This window comes from Lontra canadensis, unplaced genomic scaffold (assembly GCF_010015895.1).
Source record: "Lontra canadensis isolate GAN:19392208 unplaced genomic scaffold, GSC_riverotter_1.0 scaffold132, whole genome shotgun sequence".
NCBI lineage: Eukaryota > Metazoa > Chordata > Mammalia > Carnivora > Mustelidae > Lontra > Lontra canadensis.
In genome coordinates, this window is record NW_022631126.1 from 1,909,233 (window position 1) to 1,933,301 (window position 24,069).

A 24,069-nucleotide genomic window follows, 5' to 3' on the forward strand; every position below is an offset into this window, starting at 1 on the left:
TTTTATTTATTTTTTAAATATTATTATTTAAAAATTTAAAAAAAAAGATAATATATATATTTGTCAGAGAGAGAGGGAGCACAAGCAGGCAGAGGCAGAGAGAGAAGAAGGCTCCCCGCTGAGCAAGGAGCCCTATGTGGGACTTGATCCTGGGACCTTGGGATCATGACCTGAGCCGAAGGCAGCTGCTTAACTGATTGAGCCACCCAAGCGTCCCTATTTTTTATTTTTTAATGATTTTATTTATTTATTTGGCAAAGAGAGCACAAGCAGGGAGAGAGGGAGAGGGAGAAGCAGGCTCCCCGCTGAGTAGGGAGCCCAATCCAGAACTTGATACCAGGACCCTGGGATCATGACTTGAGCTGAAGGCAGGCACTTAACCGACTGAGCCACCCAGGCACCCCTAGAAACCACTCATTTTATTTTTATTTATTTATTTTAAAAGATTTTATTTATTTATTTAACAGATCACAAGGCAGGCAGAGAGAGGGAAGCAGGCTCCCCGCTGAGCAGAGAGCCCGATGCTGGGCTCCATCCCAGGACCCTGAGATCATGACCTGAGCTTAAGGCAGAGCCTTAACCCACTGAACCACCCAGGCGCCCCAAGACCACTGATTTTAAAAGAATTTGTGTGTCTTGGGGCACCTGGATGGCTCAATGGGTTAAAGCCTCTGCTTTCAGTTCAGGTCATGATCCCAGGGTCCTGGGATCGAGCCCCGATGCTCTCTGCTCGGCGGGGAGCCTGCTTCCCTCTCTCTGCCTGCCTCTCTGCCTACTTGTGATCTCTGTCAAATAAATAAATAAAAATTAAAAAAAAAGAATTTGTGTGTCTTCTATGATGAGAAAGATTATTCATCCTTTTGATCAAAGGATCACTTGGCAGGTGGTCTTTTTTATTTATTTATTTATTTTTTAATTTTTATTTATTTTTAAAGATTTTATTATTTGAGAGAGAGTGCACAAGCCGGGGTCAGGGTTTCGGGCAGAGGGAGAGGGAGAAGCAGACTTCTCACTGAGCAGGGAGCCCGACCCAGATATTATGACCTGAGCCAAAAGCAGACACTTAACCACCTGGGCTACCCAGGCGCTCTTCCAGAGATTTTATTTTTAAGTCCTCTCTGCACGCAATGTGGGGCTTGAATTCACAGCCCAAGATCAAGAGCTGTGCGCCCCACGGACTGAGCCAGCCAGGCGCCTCACTGGGTGGTCTTTTTAAACTCTCCTGAAAACAAAACAAAACAGCAAACAAAAAACTCTCCTAATTAGAAACAAAATTTCAAAGCTAGAGTGGGCACTTACTCGTTGCCACATACCAACCTCGGTACTTTTCATGATCTCATTCATCCTTCAAGCGCCTCCAAGGTAGGTGGTGGTATTATTCCCATTCCCCAGAAGAGAAAAGGAAGTTTAGAGCAGTGAACCCGCCCCAGACCTCACTGGCACCGAATGCAGAGCCAGATGGAAGACCGGGTGCGCCTGACCTATGATGAGAGCTGCGCTTCTCATACTTGAACCCTTGAGCCCGGGAGCTTGTGAAATGCACACGCGTGGTTGGCATTAAGCCATGGGGCCCGAGATGCTGCATTTCCAACAAGCTCTCAGGTGTTGGGATCAGGTTGCTGACCACACCTGGAGGAGCAAGGTGCAGTTTTTTTTTCCAGATAGCTTCACAGCTTCCTGTCTCCCGACCCCTGTCATTCCTTCTGTGAGGCCCCCCGTGGCACTGGTCATGTCCTCTTGTGTGCGTCCCAGCTCAGCCCGGGACCAGGGGCTGGCTTAGCACACTCTTCCACCCATTGGTCTCTGTCTCCCCTGCTAGACTGTAAGCTCCTTGGAAACAAATACTGTGATCTTGTTCTCCAGAATCCCCAGCTCGGTGTCAGCTGCCTCTTAACCCCCATATCTGCTCCGTCGCCCACCCAACTCAGCTGCCCCAGATGGTTCTAAAAGGGGTTCACTTCCCTCTCTCCATCCCACCCTGGAGCAAGCTGCTGCCCTAAGCCTGGTCCAGTGCCTGACAGGTCAGGTCGCTCTGCTGGCTCTCGGGTCCCCCATCCAAGTACAGTGCACCCAAAGGGATCTTCTCAAACACAAGTCCGAGTTTATTTTTATTTTTTTAAGATTTATTTATTTGAGAGAGAGAGTGTGTGTGTGCATGAGCGGGGGGAGGAGCAGAGGGAGAAGAAGACCCCCTGCTAGCCAGGGAGGCTGCTGTGGGGCTTATCCCAGGACCCTGAGATCATGAGTCAGAGCAGAGGCAGACCCTTAACGACTGAGCCACCCAGGCGCTGCCCCTATTTCTTTTTTATCTTTTTATTTTTATTTTTTTGTTTTTGAGATTTTATTTTCATTTGCGAGAGAAGAAACACAAGCAGGGGGAGAGGGAGAAGCAGGCTTCCCCGTGAGCAGGAAGCCTGATGCCGGGCTCCATTCCAGAGCCCCAGCAAGACCTGAGCCGAAGGCGGATGCTTAACAACAGAGCCACCCAAGCGCCCGACTTTGCAAATATTTTCTCTCAGACTGTAGCTTGTGTTTTCTTTTTCACAGGTGCAATTTTACATGTGTATGGATATCCAGGCCTCCTGAGGGCAGGGACTAAATCTGCTTTGCCTGACACCTGGCATAATGCCAGTCACATAGTAGATGCTCAGTAATCTTTTGTTGAGGAAATTTGGGGACTAGACTGTGATCTGAAGTTCTTCTCGGCCTCCTTCCCTTAGACCCTCAGGGAAGGCCAGGCTCAAGTTTATCAAACATGAAATATCTTCTGGGGTGATGCCAATGAGGGGTATTCATGACTTAAATGGCTTCTGATAAGACCTCTTGGGGACCCCATGCTCTCCCCATGCGACTCAATAATTTCGGTAGAAGGGTTTAGAAATCTGCTTGGAAGAGGGGTCTTCTGGGCACCTGGGTGGCTCAGTCAAATGTCTGCCTTCAGCTCAGGTCATAATCCCAGGGTTGTGGGATCCAGCCCCACATGGGACTCCCCACTGGTGGGAAAGCTGCTTCTCCTTCTCCCACTTCCCCCGCTCCCACCGCACATGCTCGCTCTCTCTCAAATAAATACATAAAATCTTTCCCTCTTCCTCTCTCCCTGCTTATGTTTCTTCTCTCCCTATCTCTCTCTGTCACACAAATAAATAAAAAGTATTAAAAAAGAAGAGGTTTTTGTTGTTGTAGTCTTTTAAAAGATTTTATTTTTATTTATTGGGATGCCTGGGTGGCTCAGTTGGGTAAGCCTCTGCCTTCAGCTCAGGTCATGATCCCAGGGTCCCGGAATCATGTCCTACATGGGACTCCCTGGTGGTGGGGAACCCGCTTCTCCTGCTATCCCCCAACCCCACTGCTCGTGCTGGGTAGCTCTCTTTCAAACAAAAAAAAAATTTTAAGTGAAATTTTTTTCTTTTTTAAGACTATTTATTTATTTATTTATTTGACAGAAAGAGAGAGATCACGAGTAGGCAGAGAGGCTGGCAGAGTGAGAGAGGGGGAAGCAGGCTCCCTGCTAAGCAGAGAGCCCCATGCAGGGCTGATCCCAGCACTCCCAGATCACCACCGGGGCCAAAGGCAGAGGTTTAACCCACTAATCCACCCAGGAGCCCCTCAAGTAAATAAAATCTTTTAAAAAAGTCTTTAAAAAAATATTTTTTAAAAAGGATTTTGCTTATTTACTTGAGGAGGGGGAGAGAGCACAGGCAGGGGGAGCAGAAGAGGGAGAGGGAGAAGCAGCACTTCTCTGTTGACCAGGGAGCCGCATGGTGGGGCTCCATCTCAGGACCCTGGAATCATGACCAGAGCCAAAGGCAGAAGCTTAAACAAGTGACCCATCCAGGTGCCCCGGAAGTATATTAATTTCACCTGGAGTGTACGGTTATTACTGTAGCTTGGAGATTGGAGCTGGGGGCACTAAAGAACCACTCCAAGCTATTCTTTGGTACCAGGGCTCTGGTCTGGGGTCTTTGAGTCTAGACCCGCAGCTAGGAGAATCCCAGATGAGACCACCAGAGGGCGCCAGGGCTTCAGTCTCGGTTGGAGGTGAGGCAAACCGGAGGGTCCGGGACCCTCCCTTCAGTGTTCACGGGGAAGCTCAGGAGTTGACAGGCAGTTAGCTTGTGGAATCGGAAACATAGGGACGGGGCCGTTCCCGAGGCAGCTGTTCAACTTTCATCCATTCAACGCATCCTGAGCGTGTTTGGAGCCCAAACCGGACACGGAGGAAGGGTCATGCCGAGAGCGAGAACAGATCGTTGGAGTTTCTGGAGATAAACTACTTCCAGAACCTTTTCCGATACCATTATCTCGTTTGATCTCTTTGATAAGAAGCGTGCCCCAGGGGAGCTGCAGATAAGCGAGCGGAGATTCCGAGGGTTGGGCGACTTCACGGGTTCCGAGCGACTCCCGGCGCGAACGCAGGCGTAGCAGGCACGGCTGGGACCCGCCCCGGTCGCCCAGGCGACCGGCCGGTAGTCACGTGACGGGGTAGCTGGCGGCAGCGGCGCCTCCGTAGGCGGGTGGCGGTCACGTGTCCAGGGCTTGCTCCAGGTGCTGTCGGCCTCCGCGGCTGCAGCGTCACATGACCGGCTCCAGGGCAACATGGCGGCGGCCGTGGTGCAGCGCCGGGGCTGAGCGACAGTGACTGCAGTGGGTTCCTACTGGGTGTGAGGGGAGGCGTCCTCCTGGGCAAGGGTTGGGGGTCAGCCCTCCCACCCTGCTCTGTCCCCGGCGTCACTCGCCGCGCGCTGTGTCTGCCGGGACGGGGAGGCATGACGGGCAGGGCCCGGGTTCCATCCCAGCCGTGCTCCGTGCTTCCGGGCAAGCGCCTGCGGGTGTCTGGGCGCACCTCCCTCGCCGGGCTTCCCTCCACCCCCCTTTCTCCAGCCTCCTCCCCTCGCAGGTGGGATCGTCGGTAGGACCGGAGCGCGGGCGGGCGAGGCCCCCGGGGACCATGTCCGGGTCCGACACCGCGCCCTTCCTCAGCCAGGCGGATGACACGGACGACGGGCCGGCGCCCGGCACCCCGGGGTTACCAGGGTCCCTGGGGAACTCCAAGTCCGAGGATCCCGAGGTCCCGGACCGGGAGGGGCTGCAGCGCATCACCGGCTTGTCTCCGGGTCGTTCGGCTCTCATAGTGGCAGTGCTGTGCTACATCAACCTTCTCAACTACATGGACCGCTTCACCGTGGCTGGTACTGACTTCTGGGAGGACGTCGGACTAGGGGAAGGGAGTGGGGAGGTCCTGGAGGTACGGCTGCCTCGCCGAGCCCATCCTGAGTCTTCTTCCCAGGCGTCCTTCCAGACATTGAGCAGTTCTTCAGCATCGGAGACAGCAGCTCTGGCCTCATCCAGACCGGTGAGTGGAGTTCCCTTTCGGGTACGGTAGCTTTTCTTCCTCTTCTCCCCCAAATGGCGTTATGAGCCGGTATGCCTGTGGCCTCATTAATAGAGGTAGAGCGGTCAGACTTAGTGGAGGGGGAAAGATGGCCCTTATTCTGCTTTGGGCTGTCCTCAGTTTAGTTAGGATTCCACATTTTAAATGGCAGTCAGTTGAGTGTAATGGTCAAGACAGACCTGGGTTTAAATCTCAGCTTTCCACTTACTCAGTGTGATGTCAGGCAAGGCCCTCAATCTCTCTAAGGCTCACTTTTCTTGTGGGGAGGTGGAACTAGTCATAACCCAGAGCACCTCATAGGGCTGATGTGAGGATTATATGCAAGTTAATTCTTATAAAATGTGTGGTACAGTGTTCAGAGCCTGGTAGGCCCCCAATAAGTAATGGAAGAAGGGGGTTCTGGAGCGGGGAGAGTTGAGTGTTATTTGTTCAGAACCTTGGGATTTATGGAAGAGGCAAAACCGAGGCCAAATCCTCTTTTCCTTCCTTTTTTTCTTCATTTGTTTCTTGGACATTTCTGAGCACTTGTCCTGGAAGAAGAAGTGATAACATGCACATGACTTGGCCAGGACCTTTTACGCCCATCTAATCCTCCCATCAGCTGAAGAGTTGGTATCATTATTACTTTACAGAAAATGTAGGTAGTACTGTCTACATTTTTATAGAGAAACTGAGGCTTAGAGAAGAGTTCAGGCCTGCCTGGAATCACACAACAAGCGAGAGGAGAGGAATTTGAGAGATCTTGAAGGGTTCTTTACTCTGCCCCAGGCCAGAAAAAGCACCAAGAGGTATTCAAGGCAAAGTCTAGAGGAATGAGAATGTCCTACAGGTCAAGGTCTGCAAAGCTTTCAGAAGGTGTTGCGTTAGAGGAGAAACGAGTCTTTGTCAGCACCATTCACTTTTTTCATTCAACACGTGTTTACCAAGCTCCTGTTTGTATGTGGGGGAGATACAGCCACGGCCAATACCGGCAAGGCCCTTGTCTTCATGGAGCTGGCATTGTACTGGGAATGATGGCACCAATCCTTAAACTAAGAATGAGATAATTTTTGGTAGGAGTATTTTGTAAAAGAGAACCGGGTAATTGTGATAAAGAGAGATTGAACACGTGGGGCCTGGGACGGTTTCCAAGCTGAAGGTTCTATGATGCTCAGGAGGGAGGAGAAATGTCCCCATTGGGGACGAACAGTGGGCGTCAGAAGTCCTAGGATGATATTGGGCTTGGCAGTGGGGCCTTTGGGATACAGAGAAGGGAGAGTGGAGGAGCACAAGGTCGGAGAGGTAGGGAGGGGCTAGATAAGATAGTCGCTGGTGGGCAAGCCAGGGTACAGAGTCTGGATTTTGCTCTTGGCTGGATGGGAGGAAGTGATGGGTCCGCTGGGCCATTCATTCCACAATGGGAGGTTTGAAAGATGCGGCTGGACTTCTCTGGCCAGAGCTCTGGTTGTTTTAGGGTTGGGAGTTAATCCTGGCCCCCTTGGCCTCCCTGAGCTGGGGTCAGGGTGGGCGAGGGGTCCTGGGGCCGGGCTGTGACTCTCTGCTTCCCCTCAGTGTTCATCTCCAGTTACATGGTGTTGGCACCTGTGTTTGGCTACCTGGGTGACAGGTACAATCGGAAGTATCTGATGTGCGGGGGCATTGCCTTCTGGTCCCTGGTGACACTGGGGTCGTCCTTCATCCCCAGAGAGGTGAGGCCCCATGCTGGCTCCTACTTCCGGCCCCCCACCCCCAACTACCCATCAGTCTTGGCTGCTGCTCTTGGGAGTCATTGCAGACTGGGCCTGAGAAACTTCTGCTCTTCCCTGGGTCCATGCCATAGTATATCCCCTGCTTGCCTGAGTTAATCTGCCTACCCCATCCTCTCCTTTGTTCTTCTAGAACATTCTTCTGTCCATCACCCTCTTTCCCCCGACCATTATTGACTCCTTCCACACCACACCTCAGCACTCCAGTTCTGCAGCACGGGAAAGACCTCACCTGGACTGTCTGTTCTCCCTCTTCTCCTTCCTCATCAGACTTCCCACAGGGCCCCCTTGACCCAGCTGCAGTCTGGGTGAAGGAGCAGTCAGGGAGAGGCTCTCACTTTGCTGGCACTTCCTCTCCTCCCACTCACCATGGAACCCTGCCTGCCAGCCTGCCCCCACCACTCCATTGCCAAAGTCAACAGTGACCTTTTGGTTGCTAAATGTGGCCCCTACTTCCTAATCCTGCTCTTGCTAGATCCCCCAGGAGCCTCTGGCTCCACTGACCCACTTCCTTCCAGAAACTCTCTTCTGACTTCAGTGATGCCAGTCTTCCCGGTTTTCCTCCTGCCTCCCTGGCTGTTGCTTCTTTGCTCCTTTGAAAGCCCCTCTGTCTGTTCTCACTCTCTGCCCTGGAAGTCTGTCCTTAGCCCCAGGTTAAGGACACTATGTACCAGGCACTATATACTTTCCTTGGCCAGATCCTACCCTGTCCTTAACCTCAGGTGTCTTTGGTAGACAAATAAACCTCTGCCTGAGACCCTTACCAGGGAGGTGTCTTGGGTGGTAGAAGTCAAGATTTATCTTGCCCCTGCCGGGCGCAACGTACTAAATAGAACTTATATTGTCCAATCCTGGTGATAGTTACGTGAGCAAGCTATTATTTCCCCCCTTTTGCAGATGAGGAGTCTGAGGCTCAGAGAGGTTAAGTTGCTTTCCCAAAGTCACAGCTAGGAAGTAGTGGAGCCAGGATTCAAGCTCAGGTCTGTCAAGTTCAGGCCTCTCCCGCCATCCATGCCTCGCCTCTCCAGAGCTGGCTGGGGAGGGAGGCTGGGAGGCTGGCTGCAGGGTGGGGTGCCACCTCCCCCATGTTTCGTTTCCCAGCGGTTCTGGCTGCTCCTCCTGACCCGGGGCCTGGTGGGGGTTGGGGAAGCCAGTTACTCCACCATTGCGCCCACCCTCATCGCCGACCTCTTCGTGGCAGACCAGCGGAGTCGGATGCTCAGCGTGTTCTATTTTGCCATCCCGGTGGGCAGGTGAGTGGGGCTCAGGGCTGGTGGGGGTCCAGTGGGGGGATGGGCGCAGGAGGCCGAAGGACCTGGCCTGGGGCCAGACTGACCGTCCGTCCCCGCTTGTCTCCCGTCCCCTTTCCCCAGTGGTCTGGGCTACATTGCAGGCTCCAAAGTGAAGGATGTGGCCGGGGACTGGCACTGGGCTCTGCGGGTGAGTGTGGACACAGCCTGGGGGAAGGTCAGCAATGTTCTCACGGATTCTCCCTTTCCTACCTTCAGACACCATCCTCCCCACCCCCTCACCTTTAAGGCAGTGGTCACTCTGCCAAGCCTGTGTAGGGAGCCTGGCTGCCCTCACCACGAAGCCACCTGCTAAACAGAACTCTTAGTTGCCGGCGACAGGCGCCCCAGAAGACAAAAGCCCGTGGCTTTCGTAATGGAGAGTCCCAGGGTGAGCTTCTGGTGATGCTGGATCCAGGACTCCCCCTTCATCCCAGGAGTTCAGCCGTCCTTTTTCTCCGCTTTACTTTCCTCTGTGTCAGTGTCATTCTCAAGCCAGTGAAAGCTCTACGCTTATCTTCCTGTTTAGAAACTTCGGCACCCTGGATCCTTGAGCAATAGTCCTGGATGGTGTCTGATTAGATGAACGTGGGTCACGTGCCTGCCATTGAATCAATCACGGAGGCCAGGGAGGTTAACATGACTCTTGTCGGCCCAGTCTGGGTTATGAGCCCCGCCCTGTTTGAACCACATGGATTAAGAGAAGTGGGGGGAGTAGTTTCCCAAAAGGAAATTAGGGTGCAGTTACCAAAGAGGGAGCAGTTAGGCTTGCGGAAACAGGGGCCCTTGGTGGCATTTGCCTCTCCCTCGGAATGCAGGCTTAGAGCCTGCCTGTGAGCAGACAGCTGCTGGGGGTTTGAGGCCTTGGGGCCCGAATTGTCTTTGTACACCTCACTTCCTCCTGGCCCCAGGGGTTCAGTGTGTTCCTGTCTGTGCCCGTCCTGAAGCCCACTCTTTCCCCAGGTGACTCCAGGTCTAGGGGTGGTGGCTGTTCTGCTGCTGTTCCTGGTAGTACGGGAGCCACCAAGGGGAGCTGTGGAGCGCCATTCGGACTCCCCACCCCTCAACCCCACCTCCTGGTGGGCAGATCTGAGGGCTCTGGCAAGAAAGTGAGTTTAGTTCCATTCTAGCCCAACATCTGAGTTCCCCGGGGCAGGAGGGCTGCTGTCCAGTTTGAGATTTACATGAGTGTGGTCTCTGTTTTCTGCCTGGCTGGCCGGCCCTCAGGGCCAGGCATTCGGTCACCACTGCCCCCTTGTGGCAGCTGTTTGAATTACAGGCCCAGATCTGGAAGCCAAGACCGCTTCCCTACCCAGTGTCTTGACCTTACTAAAATAAGCCAGGGAGGGAGAGAGCCCTGACACCTCAGTGGAGCCTGACTTCCTTCCTCCCAAATGTCTGCAGTCCTAGTTTCATCCTCTCTTCCCTTGGCTTCACTGCTGTGGCCTTTGTCACGGGCTCCCTGGCTCTTTGGGCTCCTGCGTTCTTGCTGCGTTCCCGTGTGGTCTTGGGGGAGACCCCGCCCTGCCTTCCTGGAGACTCCTGCTCTTCCTCTGACAGGTACCAGATGGGGGTGATGCTAGGTGGCCTGCAGGTAGCAGGGGATGGAGTGGAGAGAGTCACTGATTCAGACTCAGGCTACTTCCTCTCCCAGTGCGCTTTCCTGGGCTGGGAAATAGGCGATGGGCTGATATCATCCTCTCGTCGTAGCTTTACTACCCATGGGGTCCTGGATGGACCTGAGTTGTGTGGGCGGCTGGGAGGGACCATCTTCTTCTCCAGGCCGTGGGGGTGAGGCAAGGAGGACTGGCCCCCATGCCCCTCCCCCTGCCCCCAGCCTCATCTTTGGGCTCATCACCTGCCTGACCGGGGTCCTGGGTGTGGGCCTGGGTGTGGAGACCAGCCGCCGCCTCCGCCGTTCCAACCCCCGGGCTGACCCACTGGTCTGCGCTGCTGGCCTCTTGGGCTCCGCACCCTTCCTCTTCCTGTCCCTTGCCTGTGCCCGTGGTAGCATCGTGGCCACCTATGTGAGTAGCCAGCAGCCATCAAAGGGGGTGTTCTGGGTCTGGGGTGCACTGGGGTGGGACCAGGGTGCACAGGTGGCGGGACGGGGGTCAACCAGTATAGTGGTTTGAAGACAGCTTGAACCAGAATGCCTGGTTTCGAATCTCAGCTCTGGCTCTTCCCAGCTGTGTGACATTTGGCAAGCGAGTTCACCTCTCTGTGCTCAGTTTCATCATCTGTCAAATAGGAATAATAGCTTTGTCTCACAGGGCTGTTCTGAGGATTAAATTAAATGAGTCCACAGGTGGGTCTGTACACAGTATACCCTCTGGATGTTGGCACTTCTTGTGATGAGACAACTCCCCTTCCCCCCCTCCCCGGTCTCTCCCTCCAACCCCCCAGATTTTCATCTTTATTGGAGAGACACTGCTGTCCATGAACTGGGCCATTGTAGCTGACATTCTGTTGGTGAGTAGGTGGGTCACTGCAGGGTTAGCCCAGAGGCTGACGGGAGCAAGGAGCGGAGGGCAGGAGGCCTCACCTGCCTTCATTATAGCTTTTACCCCGTTTTCAAAACTCAAACCCAGACCGACTTCAGAGTCAGCCCCAGATGGGCCTGTAGTCTGAGCCTATAGCCCACTCACACCCCTGAGCTGGGGTTCCTTCTGGGCTCAGCCTGGGCTGAGCCTTGGCTGTGTCCTTGCCCTCTGCCCCTCCTCCCCCAGTACGTGGTGATTCCCACACGACGTTCCACTGCCGAGGCCTTCCAGATTGTGCTGTCCCACCTGCTGGGTGATGCCGGGAGCCCCTACCTCATTGGCCTGGTGAGCACTGCCTCTCAGCTGCGCCTGGGGTGGGGTTTGGGGGATCCCGTGTTTCTGGCACTGGCTGTCGGCCTAAGCTGGGGCTGACTTCAAACGGCTAAGCCCAGTGAAGTGTCTGTGCTCTATGCCAGACTCCCCCTCATCTTGGACCATCAGCCAGGCGGGTGGCATTTCGTCTTTGCCCGTTCCCGTTCCACAGTGAGGCCACGGGGCTTTCCCTGGTCTTCCAGACCACCCCTCTCTGCTGGCCCCGACTACTTTGTTCTTCTGGGCCTCCCTCTCCAGGACCAACACTCCTGGCTTTCCTTTTCTCATCTCCCTGCAGATCTCCGACCGCCTCCGCCGGAGCTGGCCGCCCTCCTTCTTGTCCGAGTTCCGGGCCCTGCAGTTCTCGCTTATGCTCTGCGCCTTTGTTGGGGCTCTGGGTGGGGCCGCCTTCCTGGGCACGGCCATCTTCATCGAGGGGGACCGCCGGCGGGCCCAGCTGCATGTGCAGGGTCAGTGGGGGCTTCCCTTTGTCCACCCATGGCTCCTCGCCCAGCTTCACGATGCTACCTGCTCGTCCATCTGTCTGTCCCGGCCCGTGTCCCCGGCTTCCCTCAGCCCACGACCCTTCCCCCTGTTCGGCTTTGGGTCTCCCTGTCCACCAAGCTGACGTCCCACAGTGTCCCACGGCTCTGCTGCCCCGTCTACTTTCCACTGCCTCTTGGTTCCCCTCCCTGGCTTTCTGTCAATCCAGCCCTGGCTCTGACCACCACCTGCCCCCAGCAGGTCTGCTGCGTGAGACAGGGCCCACAGACGACCGTATCGTGGTACCCCAGCGAGGCCGCTCCACCCGGGTCCCTGTGTCCAGTGTGCTCATCTGAGGGGCCGTGGCTCGCTGCCTGCATACCTACCACAGCTGGCCCAGGCCCACCCGGAAGGAGCCCGGGCCCAAACCTTCAGTCCGGCCCAGCTTCTAAGAGTGGCCTTGGGCCACGTTCCAGCTCCCACACACTACACCGGCAACAGCCAAGGGCAAGGGGTGGCGGGTCCGGGAGGGGGGGGTTCCCCTCCCTAGGAGCAGCCCCAGGGGCTTGGTGCTATTTGTAACTGAATAAAATTTGTATCCAGACCCCGAGTGTCTCTGGGTGTTACTGAGTCTCTCTGGGTGTTACTGACCTCTGACTGCTAGACGGCAGGGGATGCCCCCCACAGCTCCAAGACTCCGGCGGCCATGGGGTTGCTCCAGTGGGACCTTGGGCTAATCCCTGCCCTCCTGGGCTGGGCGAACAAGGGTATGGAGTGAGCTAGCTCTGTGTGACCGTGAGTCACGCCCGTGGTTCCCCTGAGAGCCCGCCCCTCTTGGCAGGCCAACCAGGGCAAGGTGGGGTGGGCATTGCCCCGTGCCCCTCAGAACTCCCAGAGGCAGGGCCTCACTCCCAGAGGCAGGGCCTCCCTCCCAGCTGCCCCCTCCAGCCATAGCTACGGAGGCTGTGGCTCTTCGCTGGCCTGTAAGTGTCTTGCCTTCCTTCTGGTAGGAGTTGCTGCTCCTTGTCCCAGAGGTCAGCAGACCCCTCTTGAGGGCGCCGGGGTGGAGGGGTGGCTCTCCAGGCCTCTTCCTCCCCCTCCCCACTGGCTGGGTGGGGGTGGGAAGGGGGCGGGTGCAGCCAGGCTGAGCCTGATGATTTCCTGCCCTCACTCGGGGCTCACCACAGCTTCCTGCCACAGGCGGGCAGGCGCTGAGAGAAGCAGGCGCCTAGCCGAGTGGCAGGTAGGGCTGGGGCGCAGCGGCTGCGCAGGGGGACCGGCACCCCACACTCCGGCCCAAAGCCTGGCCGGAGGGCCTGGGGATCACGGGGCTTCCCCCAGCCAGTGCTGACGCCCCCCACGCCACCGAACAAGGGGAGGGGGCCCAGCGACAGGCCCAAGGAAGGCATAGCTGCTGACGCTCAGGCTTCCAGGCTGGTGCCCATTCAGCTCCCGCACCCCTGCTGGCCCAGCCCTCACCCCGTGGCAGCTCAGCCCTCGAGGGTGTGCGGCGGGCAGCCGGGCCTAGTGCACGACGTCTGCTGCAGATGGAGGCCGTGGTCCTCATCCCCTACGTGCTGGGCCTCGTCTTGCTGCCTCTCCTGGCCGTGGCCCTGTGCGTGCGCTGCCGGGAGCTGCCAGGTGAGTGGGGGCCACCCAGTGATGCCCCTGCAGGGATCCCCGGCCCTCCTTGGCCCCTCATGCCACCCTAACCCTCCCTTCTTCTGCCCTGCTTTAGTCTCCTCTCCCCCCGTCCCCCCTCTTCCTGTCTCACTGACTTCTCTTCCCCAGGCTCTTATGACACTGCGGCCTCTGACAGGTGAGTTGCCCATGGGGCCCTTATGGCCCCCTCCCTACCCTGTGTGGCCTTGGGGATGGGAGTGGGGGCCTCTCCTGCCCCTGACCAAGCCCTGTCTCTCCTGCCAGCCTGACCCCAAGTAGCATCGTGCTCAAACGACCTCGTGAGTACCTGGGAGGTCCCCTTCCCTCGGGCGTAGGGGACAGGGTCCCCTGGCATGTGAGAGAGCGTGTGCCTTTATTTAGGTCCTAGTGGCTGCCCACATGGCCTTGACCGGAGCTGGGGACGGGGAAGGAGAGGGGTGTCATCGGCCCTGTCCAGGGCGTGGGAGGGGTCCCGGGGTGAGTCTGTCCACCAAGGACTCCATGAGGACAGGGGCAAGATTCCGGACTCATTCCTTGAGCTTGGTCCCATGTGTCCTCAGCCACAGTCGTGCCCTGGCCATCAGCTGCCTCCTATGGGCCTGTGACCTCCTATCCACCCCTGAGCCAGCCAGACCTGCTCCCTATCCCGTAAGTAGCATCCTCCCTTCTGAATCCTCCCTCTACTCCCCTCACCTCTGTAGACTGGGATGGGGTGGGGGGTCCCTTTCCCAGTACAACCCCTCTTGCCCCCCAGAGCCCCATCCCAGCATGACCTCTGACCTTTGACTCCCAGGAGGTCCCCACAGCCCCCCCGCATGCCGTCCTCCCGGCAGGACTCAGATGGTGGTAAGTGTGAGGCTCGGGCCCAAGGGGCTGGGGCTGGGCAGAGGAGAGAGCCCATGTGAGCCAACTCAGCTTCCCTCTTGCTCTCTCTCCAAAGCCAACAGCGTGGCAAGCTATGAGAACGAGGGTACGTCTGGGGCCCCAGGTGCCCTGCTCGCAGGGAGGCTGGTGCCTGGCCTGGGCCCTGCTGATCGCTGTGTCACTACCCCAGCACCCGTCTGTGAGGACGACGACGAGGATGAGGAGGACTATCCCAATGCAGGCTACTTGTGAGTGGCCAGGTGGGGGGTTGGGGGCCGTGGCCCTAGGGGTCCTCGCTCATCCACCTCCCCCCTCCCCTGACTTCCCCTCAGGGAGGTGCTTCCCGACAGCACACCGGCCACCAGCACCGCTGTCCCACCAGCTCCTGTGCCCAGCAAACCCGGCCTCCGAGACAGCGCCTTCTCCAGTGAGTTGGCCCTCCTGACTCTCTGGGCTGTGGCCTCCCGGCGCTTCCCTCTCCTGTGATTTCTCCGACGCTCGCCGCCCCTCCATGTTCTCTCTTCTCTCTTTCTACACCCTGTCCCTCAGGGTGGGCTTCTGAGCTGATCCTCTGATTTCCTTCCTTTTCCTGTCATCTTTCCTATTTCGTTGTCTTCCCCTTCTATCGTCTACGTGGTCTCTTAGAGTTCGCGCCTCTCTGACTCTTCTCTTGTCTCTCCCGCCTGGAATCTCTTTCTTGGTCTCTGGCATTCCTTCCCCATAGTCTCCCATCTTGTTTCACAGAGGCCGTGTCATCTTGTAAGTCTCTAAGGATATTGATTAGAGCTGGTCTGCTGGGGGTGGGGGGGGTGGTTGGGAAGTTTTCTTCTGTTTCCGGCATCATTTCGGTTTCCTTTGAGCTGCTTTTCTCCCTTCGTGTTGGTCTCATGCTGCCTGTTAGGGGCTGCCTTCCGTGTCTGGTTTTCTGTCACTCTCCTCGTTCTCTGGCCAGCTCGCCATCTGTGCTAGCTCTTCTTGTCATTCAGAGGTTCATCATCACCCGCCCCCCGGCCCGTACTTACTGGAAACCTCTCATGTCAGGGTGAGAGCTAGCTCGGGGCCTACTGCCTGCCCTCCTAAGAGTGTTTTATGCGTTAGCTTATTAAACCCCACGATTCCTGGGTACTGTTGAGCCCAGCTCTTCCCCTCCTGTGCCTCGTTGTCCCAGCTGTGCGACAGGAGGGATTCTTTATTTACCAGACACACTTGTTGGAGGACAGGCCTCATTTTGATATTCTCTGCTTTAGTTCTCACGACAGCCCTGGGAGGCGGGTGCCATTGCTCAGCCTCTTTTACTGATGAGAACCCTGAGACCCAGAGAGATTAGGTACCTCATGTGAAGTTACATGACTGTTAGTGCCAGAGCTGGGTTTGAACCTCTGGCTCCAAAGCCCGCCTAGTCCATGGCCTCATGGAGAAACGAGTCCGCATAAAAGGACAAGATGGCGCCGATGGCAACAGGTGCTGGAAGGCACTGAGATGAGAGTGGGGGGTCAGGGCAGGTCTGGCTGATGGGACCCATGGGGAATAACACTTCAGACTCAGCATGGTCCTGAGTGTTGTGTGCACACGGTGCCACCCAGAGTGTAGGCTCTCTGTCCCTGTCCCCAGCCTGGGGGACATGCCAGGGGGACATGTCTGCCTGCTCCCGTGGTTCCACTCCCTCTCATCATATCTGGCCAGGTTGCCCTACTTCTCGCTGTCACCAAGGCCTCTCCCCCAGCCCAGGGCTGGCAGTGGGGCAGCTTCTGGAATCAGTGGGTAAGGGTCTGCGGCTGGCCAGCTGGGATGCTGTGGGGGGTCTGTGCGCAGGGCTCTGGGTGACGGTGCCCGGGGCACCCTGCTTCTCCTGCAGTGGAGTCCGGGGAGGATTATGTGAATGTTCCTGAGAGCGAGGAGAGTGCAGATGCGTCTCTGGGTGAGTGGCTGGTGCCCACGGGGGTCCCCTTCCCGTCCTTCGCCCTGCCGTGGCCCTCTTTCTGAGTGTCCTGCTCACTCACCCTCCACGTGGCCAACCCCCCCTTCTGTTCTGCCCCTTGCAGATGGGAGCCGGGAGTATGTGAACGTGTCCCAGGAGCTGCCGCCCATGGCTAGGACTGAACCTGGTGTGTGTGGGGCTGGGGAGGGGTGGGAATGGAGGGGGCGGCCGGAGCTCAGGGAGCCCACCTGGGGAAGCGGGGACAGGGAGGTCTGCGAGCTAAAGACCTCCCTCCGACCCCTCCCAGCTGTCCTGAGCTCCCAGAAGGTGGAGGATGAGGACGACGAAGAGGAAGAGGGAGCTCCAGATTATGAGAATCTGCAGGGCCTTAACTGAGGGTCTGGTGAGAGGCCCCACCCACCCCAGCCCTATGCTCAGACTCCTTCAGGGACCCCTCTGACCCCCGCTGACCTCCTGACTTTGCAACCCTTCCCTCCTCCTGCCTTGTTGTTTCAGTGTGAGGCCAAGCCCGACCTGGAACCAGCCTCGCCGGGAGCCCCCCACCCCCACTGAGCTGGGCGGCCGGCAGGGCTCTGGATGGGGGCCCTACATGGCACCCCGCCCTGATGCCAGCCTGAGATCAGTCTGAGAGTCTCCCCCCTAACTTATTGTCACTTTGGGGTATAGCCTGTGTGCCCCCAGCACTGCACCTTCTGACGTAGCCTGAGAATGAACTACCCTGGCCCCGGCTCTATTCTGCAGGAGAATAAAGGCTGATGTGGTCTGTAGCACTCTTGAGTTTAGGGGGCCCAGTGGGTGGGAGTCCGCGTGAGGGGGCCATGTGGGAGTATGTGTGTGTGTGTGTGTGTGTGTGCACAAGCCCGTGTGTGCCTCTTGGGGGAGGGTCTCCATCCCCCCCACCCTGGGGCCTCCATGCTCTGGACGGTCCTGACCCAGTCCTGGGACCCACCGAATGTTGGCAGAGACATGGCTCTGGCACGTTGGCGCGAGGCAAGTCCGACCCAGGCTGCCACTTCTGGGCTCCGGTGCGTGCCCCCATGAGACAGTCCATGGATGCGGCAGATGATGGCCGGGATGATGGGAGGGCAGGGCCTGGGGGATCCCTGGGTGCGAAGCGGATGCCTAGAGCAAGACCAGTTCCCCTCGGTCCCCTGTTTATCCATCTTTAAAGCAATGAGTGGACTAGACCCCGGGGCAGGTGAAAGGTAACGTGCCGAGCAGCCTTTTCGGACCTTGGTGTGCAGATGATTCCCTTGGAGGTCTGGGCAAAATGCAGATTCCGAGTGAGTAGGTCCGGGCCTGACAGTCTGCATTTCAAAGAAGCTACCGAGGGCTTCTGACAGCCCCGTTCCGAGAACCACACTTTGAGCAGCTTCTGGTGGCTGACTCAGTCACTGTGACTGGCTCTGGTCTGGGCATGAAACCCAACCTGGGCCACTGAGGACTGGCCCTGGGATGCCAGCAGGAAGAATCTGGAAGGTGAAGCTGTTCTTGTTCATGGCAGTTGGTAAACTGGAAGAACACATCCCAAGACCCCCTACTTGGAGAGCCGCCTGAGAAGGAAGGTGATGTGAAGGACAGACTGGCCCAGAAATGGACAGGACCAGCTTCCTGCTGGCGTCCAAATTCCTGGATCCAGTAATACCTGAAGCGAGATGCCCCCCTCCAGCTTCCCAGTTATGTGGGCCAATAAATTCCCAATTGTCTTCAACCGGCTTGACTTGGGGTTTCTCTTGCATATGACAAAGTAGCCCAGAGTGATGCACACAGTTCTTGGCGTCCTCTGTGGGCTTCAAAGGCAATAGTAACAATTTATCTTCAAGCACCTGCCATGTTTCCACGCTTATCTCATTTAATCACTGCCATTCCCCTGTGGCTGGTTTACTGGGGGTATAGCCATTCGCCGTTGGGGAACCGAGCCCAGAGAGGAGAAGTGATTTGCCCAAAGCCACACAGCCAAAGTGGCAAACCGGGGATTCTATCCGCAGCTGTTGGCCTCTGGAGTTCCTGCTGCCAACGTCCTTGCTCTGGCTGTTGTCCAAAGTGCTGGCTGCTGTCCAAGGGAGGCTTGTAAGAGGCCCGCTTGGAGAAGTGGGGGAGGGGAGGCCCGAGGAGAGCCCTGACAGGCTGGACGTCAACAGGCAGTTTATTTGGAGGAAACAGACAAGGAAAGAGGCACCTTTGTGCCTGGGCTGAGGAAGCTTTATCAAAAAGGTATGTTGGTATAAACACCTTTGCGAACAATCTAGCAACATCAGTAAGGCTGAAGATGGTGTGTCCCTTTACCTAGCAAATTCCTGGGTAAAAATCCTGAGCAAATAGCCCTCAGGCTAAGGGGGCGGATACCAGAGGTGGGGGCAGCCTGGTGATGGTAATGGTGATGGCAGATGGAGGCCATCACGGGGAGAGCGGGTCGCGCTCTTGTAGTCCCGTCACACTGTGGGCAAATGCTCCCAGCAAATGCTCCCAGCCCACTGGGGTAGCTCCTATCAGGGAGGATTAACGTCACCAAGAGAATATAGAGTGAGAAAAGCAAAGCAAGGTGTTTTATTTATATAAAGTTGAAAGCATGAAAATAGGTCTCTATGGTTCGGGGATACACGCGAACACAAGGTAGGCAAAGGAACGAAGAGTACCAAGTTCAGGGGAGAGGCACCCCTGCCGCAGAGTGTGGGCAGTGGTTGGGAAGGATTTCAGGAAGGCCCTGGTGATAAGTGTACTGTCTTACTCTTAAGCAGGGTTGGGTTCACAAGTGTTTGATAAATGATTCTCTTAAGTGTTTGCATAGCTGAGTGATTTCATAATAAGAGAGGCCGAGGCCCAAGGAGGGAATGGGTGGTGGTAGAGGGGGTGGGGGTTGGGCAGTTTTAAGAGACAGTAAACAGGCTTAAGAGTCATGGATCTGTCTGCACCAAGCAGGTGAGTTGCATATGGTGTTCCAGCCTCAGAAGCAGCATGTGCAAAGGGCCTGAGGTGGGAGCAGAGAGGAGGCTGTTGGAAGTATCCACTTGAAAGGCGGTGGTGGGCTAGCTAGTGAAGGAGGAACAACAGAGAAAGGTGGTAGAAGGAGATGCTTGGGAGGACAAAGCAAGGGGCATGGTGATAGCCCTGCGTTGTGAAGCCTGGGGAAGTCCAAGATGACTGTGGTACTTCTTTCCTTGGTGGATTGGGGGTAGCAGCATTCCCTGAAGCCGGAACAGCTTCCCATTTTTGCTTCTTGGACCAGCAAGAACATGTGGCTCTGCTTCCTCCAGTCGACGAGCCAAGCAGGACAGACCAAGTCAATGTAATGAGGTCTGTGGGGCTGGGGTTGGGGTATCTGAGCCCACTGAGGTGGCCTGTGGAAAGAATCCCTCCAAGCTTCCAAGCTTCCCCTGGAAGCTGGGTAGCAGAAATAGATTTTTTTTTTCCCCTCAGAGTCTGTAGTTGTCGGAGGAAAGGTCGATGTAGTGAGAAGAGAGAGTGTTCTCTGCAGTCGCTGGAGGAGACCTCTGGTGCTTCTAAAAGCCATGGCTAGGCAATAGCTCTTTCGATTTGGGTTTTCTCAGAGGCAGTCCTTGAGGTGAGAGTCTTAGTGCAAGCGGTTTATTTGGGAGGTGGTCCCAAAACACTAGCAGGGGTTGTGTGCAATGCCGTCCTCCCGGGGGGGAGCATGGTTACTTCTGTGTCTCCGCCCTGTAGTCCCCATCGAATTCTCCATAACTTCTGGCTTCCGGTGGCCAAAGCAAGCCTCAAGTCGGGGGAGGCAGACGCCGGCAGCAGCCACTCGGGCCAGCACGCCGCAAAATGGGAGGACACACTGACCGTGACTTCTTGGGCTCTTTGGGGTGTTCGGTGTTGTGCTTCCCAAAAGGCATCTTGTGGCCCCTGCGTCCTGGGGGAAGCTTCTCAAGAAAGAATTCTGTGGTTGGGAGTGCCTGGGAAAAGCAGCGTTCTCTCATTCCGCCTTGCAGAGGCGAAATGTGCAGTAGGAAGGTAATGGCTCGAGAGAGATCTTGGGATGAAATAATGTTTATCTTCGCCTAATCTGGTATTTCCCAAACTTATTTGACTTCAGGGGGAAAAAAAGTTATTATTAGCAATCTGCAGACCACCTTATAACACCTATGGAGGACATTTTTTGTTTTCCCTTTTCAAGCATCCATCCATCCATCCATCCAATCCTTCTTCCAATGCTGAGGCACCATCGGATTTGCTTCGGAAATATTCCTGCAGCTCTGCGGGGACCCAGGGTGCAATGGCCAATTGTCATCTCCCACCCCCTGGTCCAGTGATTGGTTGATACTGGAACACGTGACCCAAGTCAGGCCAATGAGACACATTCCTGAGACTTTGGGTGGAACTCCTGGCAAAGAGAAGCTCTTTGCGCACTGGGCATGTGCGCCTCCAGGGAGAGACACTCGCTTGCACAGGTTGCACGTTTCTGCTTGGAGAAAGTCTTCCTGTGAATAAAGGCACCACAGAGGCAAGCAGAGGTCAGAAATGGAAATAGAAAAGTTGGGTTCTGATAGTCCATCCAAGCACCCAGATCAGTGTTCCTGAAGCCATTATTACTTCTTAAAGAACCAATTGGCTTTTTTTTTTTGGGGGGGGGTTGCTTAGGCTAACTTGAGCCAGACTCTCTGTCAGTTGCAGGAGAGAGATTTCTGACATAACCATGGCTGCTATCATTTCCACCAAATCACAACCACAATCAGGCCACCCTGGTCTAACGATGAGCGCCTAGCAACCCATGTGAGAAAACTCCAGACTCACGTTTTTCCTCATCCTCCACCTCTTCTAACTGCCCCTGAGACACCCAGGAAGACACTTTAAGGCATGTGCCCCATCTGTCCCAGGCATCCCTTCCTCATGCCCCACATCCCATTTTCCTCCTGCCTCAATCCCCTCAGGAAAATCTCTCCAGGTTTTCCTTACTTTTGCTTTATTTACTCAGTTTTCTTAGTCTCAGAGCTGATGAGCCATGGTTCCAGACAGAGGACTACGTTTGGTGGCAAGCACCCTGGAATACAAGGAAGGAGACTTCATTTTAGTCGCGACTCTGCCACTAGATTTCTGAACTCTGGGGACCTTTGAGGCTGTTGGACCTCAGTCATAAAACCTTCTCATTCTGAGGTCCATAGCCCCAAAAGACATCCCTGGAAGTAGAAAGAAGGGATCCCTGGTTGCTGAGAAGGTTGGAAACGATCAGATGTGACTGGAGTCAGAGGCCTAAATATTATCACCACCTTCTAGTTTTGCTTCAGCCCTCTTTTCTCGAATGCCTCCATTTGTAGGTGCTCCTCATGCGGTCACAGTTCTAGCAGCTCTGGAGACCATGCGCTCCTGGGTTCCCAGCACGGGGGATGGCGCAAGATATCTGAGCATCTCCATCAAAAGCCCTACACTACTCTAGCTGCCCTAACTTGGGGGATGTGACTCCCTGAACCAGTCGCTGGCCCAGAATGCCATGTGATGACTGACTTAGGCTTGTGTCATAAGCTCCACCCCCAATTCTGAGGGACTGGAGATGGGAAGTCTCCCAAACTTAGGGGCTATTGCTGGTAGAAAGGAGACAGCCTGAGATGCTCTGTTCCACATTACTATGTGCCACACTCATCGTTTCAGTGAGTCTCACCACACCCTTGTCTATATAAGGTTGGAGGAGCCCTTCTTGCAGGAAAGAAAACAGGTTCAGGGAGGTTAAGTGATTTGCTTGAGGTCACACAGCACATTCCGAAGTTATTTACAGAATCCCAAACCCAAACCCCAAAGTCCACTTTGGGGTGGGGGAAGGAAGGCCAAGTTCTGGTTAAAAGTTAGTGCAAAGGAGAAAACAAAGAGGCAAACTAAAAGAGAAATTCCACAGAGAGTAAATTGTGCCCTGCACAGGGACGTTTGCTAGAACTCTGGGGAAAAAGGCGCGTGCGTGCACACGCTCTCTCTCTCTCTCTCTCTCTCTGTCTTCTGGAACCAGTCAACAGGGAAGACATGAGCCTGGAGCTGCCAGATGCATGAGAAAGTCACCCCAGGGAGAAGGCAACAGAAAGGTGAGCAGTGCCACGTCAGGGAGAAAGATTCTTGGGAATGGGGGTTGAGATCCTGGATCCATCTGTGCCTGAAGCTGGATCCACCCAAGAACTGTTTAGTTACTTGAGTTTATTAACAGTCTTCCTTCACTTGGCTCAGCTCTGGCTGGGTTTCTGTCATTTGCAAATGAAAGGGCCCTGACTCATCTAGACAGGATGCTGAGGAGCATCGACCTTCAACAGGCCCACCTTCAGACACTTACATATCCCACGCAGTGCCACACATCTCTCATATGGTTGGTCCTCTCTGTGACCCTGAGTGCGTTCTTCTCCTTATCACCCTTGGACAGATGAGGAAGCTGATGCTCACAGAGGGCAGGTGGCTGGACCAAGCAGGGTGCTAGCACTCCCTCCCTTAGCAGCCAGGCTACCCCTGCTCCCAACTGCCTCCTCTGTGCCCACGAGGTCCACCCGCAGGCGTCAGTCCCCCTCTGGCCCTGAGCAGGGTGGGCAGCCGGGTCCACTCAGAGCACACCCAGCCGGACAGCTCCAGGGGCTGCTGGCTCTGGGGCTGCAGGGGCTGGGTCTGAACACAGTCCCTTTTCTCGAGGACACAGGGTTTCATGAGCCCAGTGGGTGGACGCTTGGGGCACCTGGGTTCCAAGAAGGAAGGGGAAGTGGGGCCTCTGGTCTCCTTCCCTGGGGGCTCTCTGGCCTGCATGTTTGGGTCCCTGTTCCAGGCTTCCTCCCTGTGCACCTGAGCAGGCCTCCGAGGTTTCCTCACCCTCTCCCACCTGGCTCCCACACTCACCAGTTTCCTTTCTATTTCCGGATGCCCCCCCCCTCAACACCTCGTGCCTTCTACCCCAACACCCACCGACTCCCTCTCCCACTTGCCACTTTCAGTTTTGCCTCAGCCTCAGGCTCTTGGCCTCCCCTCATGTCTCCTCTTCGGGTCTGCATCTCTGGGGCACCCCCTCTCTTTTCTAGCTCTCTCTCTCCACCTGCATTCCCCCCATCTCTGCCTGCTTCCCTCTGTTGCTCATCCGTCTTGGAAGCACTGTCTCTCCTCTGTCTCTCTGCCCTGTCTCTCTGTCTCTGTGCAGCTCTCTGTCTCCTATCTCTGTGTCTCTGTCTCTCTCATCTCTCTGTGGCTGTCTCTCTCTGTGATCTCTCTCCTGCTCTCTGTCTCTCTCCTCCTCTCCCTGCCCCTCCCTCCCCACATCCTGAGTTGTCTTTGGGGAACCGGAAATTTGGGGGATCGGAGAGATACTGGGAGGCTCAGCTACTGCGGCCCAGAGATAATGCGTGGAGGGTGGGGGCTGAGGCTGGATGGGGGTGGGGGATCCCAGAATCCCCTGCGTCTTCCTCCTGCCCTCTGTGTGCTGCACCCAGAGACAGGAATTATGTCTCCTTTCTGGGCCTCAGTGCCCCCTTCTGCGGGTTGGGCCGGATGAATGAGCTGCCTCACAGGGTTGGTGAGAGAAGTCAGTCAAGCAGCCTGGGCAGAGCAGGGAGGGGCTCAGGGGGTTGGGGGACGAAGGACAAGAGGCAGCGCACATGCAGGGGAGTCTGCGAGTGAGCCTGGCTGGAGCTGAGAGGGGCTGAGAGCCCAGAGGCTCCCAGGGGCCTTCCCCTTCCTGCTGTCCCTTCCCCTCCCTGCCCATCATTTGTCCCTTCTCTACCACAGCAGGCTTTAACAGCCACTGGGTCAGACTTTCTCCCCGCAGGTCCTGTCTACTCCCTGCTTTAATCCTCACAATGCCCCAGTGAGGCAGGCGCCGTTATCAACTTTATTTTGCAGATGGGAAACTGAGCACAGAGAAGCTGAG

The 24,069-nt window shown here is 55.9% G+C and overlaps 2 protein-coding genes across 3 annotated transcripts; both read left to right on the top strand.

The window, feature by feature from the left end:
* Positions 1-4,594: 4,594 nt before the first annotated feature.
* On the top strand, positions 4,595-12,368 carry SPNS1 (sphingolipid transporter 1 (putative)). The gene is made up of 12 exons (XM_032842586.1): positions 4,595-5,189; positions 5,288-5,353; positions 6,944-7,080; positions 8,239-8,390; positions 8,511-8,577; positions 9,390-9,535; positions 9,831-9,986; positions 10,264-10,453; positions 10,833-10,898; positions 11,156-11,254; positions 11,580-11,751; positions 12,026-12,368. Exons 1-12 carry the CDS (start codon positions 4,949-4,951, stop codon positions 12,118-12,120), a joined length of 1,587 nt encoding a protein of 528 aa, XP_032698477.1. The 5' UTR covers positions 4,595-4,948; the 3' UTR covers positions 12,121-12,368.
* A 347-nt stretch (positions 12,369-12,715) lies between these two features.
* On the top strand, positions 12,716-16,996 carry LAT (linker for activation of T cells). 2 transcript variants are annotated; one of them, XM_032842629.1, is made up of 12 exons: positions 12,719-13,405; positions 13,556-13,583; positions 13,691-13,725; positions 13,987-14,074; positions 14,220-14,272; positions 14,367-14,396; positions 14,481-14,538; positions 14,623-14,717; positions 16,146-16,208; positions 16,333-16,395; positions 16,516-16,611; positions 16,725-16,996. In XM_032842629.1, exons 1-11 carry the CDS (start codon positions 13,312-13,314, stop codon positions 16,602-16,604), a joined length of 696 nt encoding a protein of 231 aa, XP_032698520.1. In that variant the 5' UTR covers positions 12,719-13,311; the 3' UTR covers positions 16,605-16,611; positions 16,725-16,996. The 2 variants fall into 2 exon arrangements, with proteins under 2 accessions (XP_032698519.1, XP_032698520.1); XM_032842628.1 differs by having other exon boundaries at positions 12,716-13,405; positions 14,367-14,538.
* Positions 16,997-24,069: the final 7,073 nt, after the last annotated feature.

What these genes read in the sequence shown, in the direction of transcription:
- LAT (XM_032842628.1), top strand. Translation starts at nt 13,312, where the DNA reads ATGGAGGCCGTGGTCCTCATCCCCTACGTGCTGGGCCTCGTCTTGCTG. An exon ending in GACACTGCGGCCTCTGACAG is followed by an intron (nt 13,584 to 13,690) that starts GTGAGTTGCCCA and finishes CTCTCCTGCCAG; the next exon opens with CCTGACCCCAAGTAGCATCG. An exon ending in CCAGACCTGCTCCCTATCCC is followed by an intron (nt 14,075 to 14,219) that starts GTAAGTAGCATC and finishes TTTGACTCCCAG; the next exon opens with GAGGTCCCCACAGCCCCCCC.
- SPNS1 (XM_032842586.1), top strand. Translation starts at nt 4,949, where the DNA reads ATGTCCGGGTCCGACACCGCGCCCTTCCTCAGCCAGGCGGATGACACG. An exon ending in CTCTGGCCTCATCCAGACCG is followed by an intron (nt 5,354 to 6,943) that starts GTGAGTGGAGTT and finishes GCTTCCCCTCAG; the next exon opens with TGTTCATCTCCAGTTACATG. An exon ending in TTGTAGCTGACATTCTGTTG is followed by an intron (nt 10,899 to 11,155) that starts GTGAGTAGGTGG and finishes CTCCTCCCCCAG; the next exon opens with TACGTGGTGATTCCCACACG.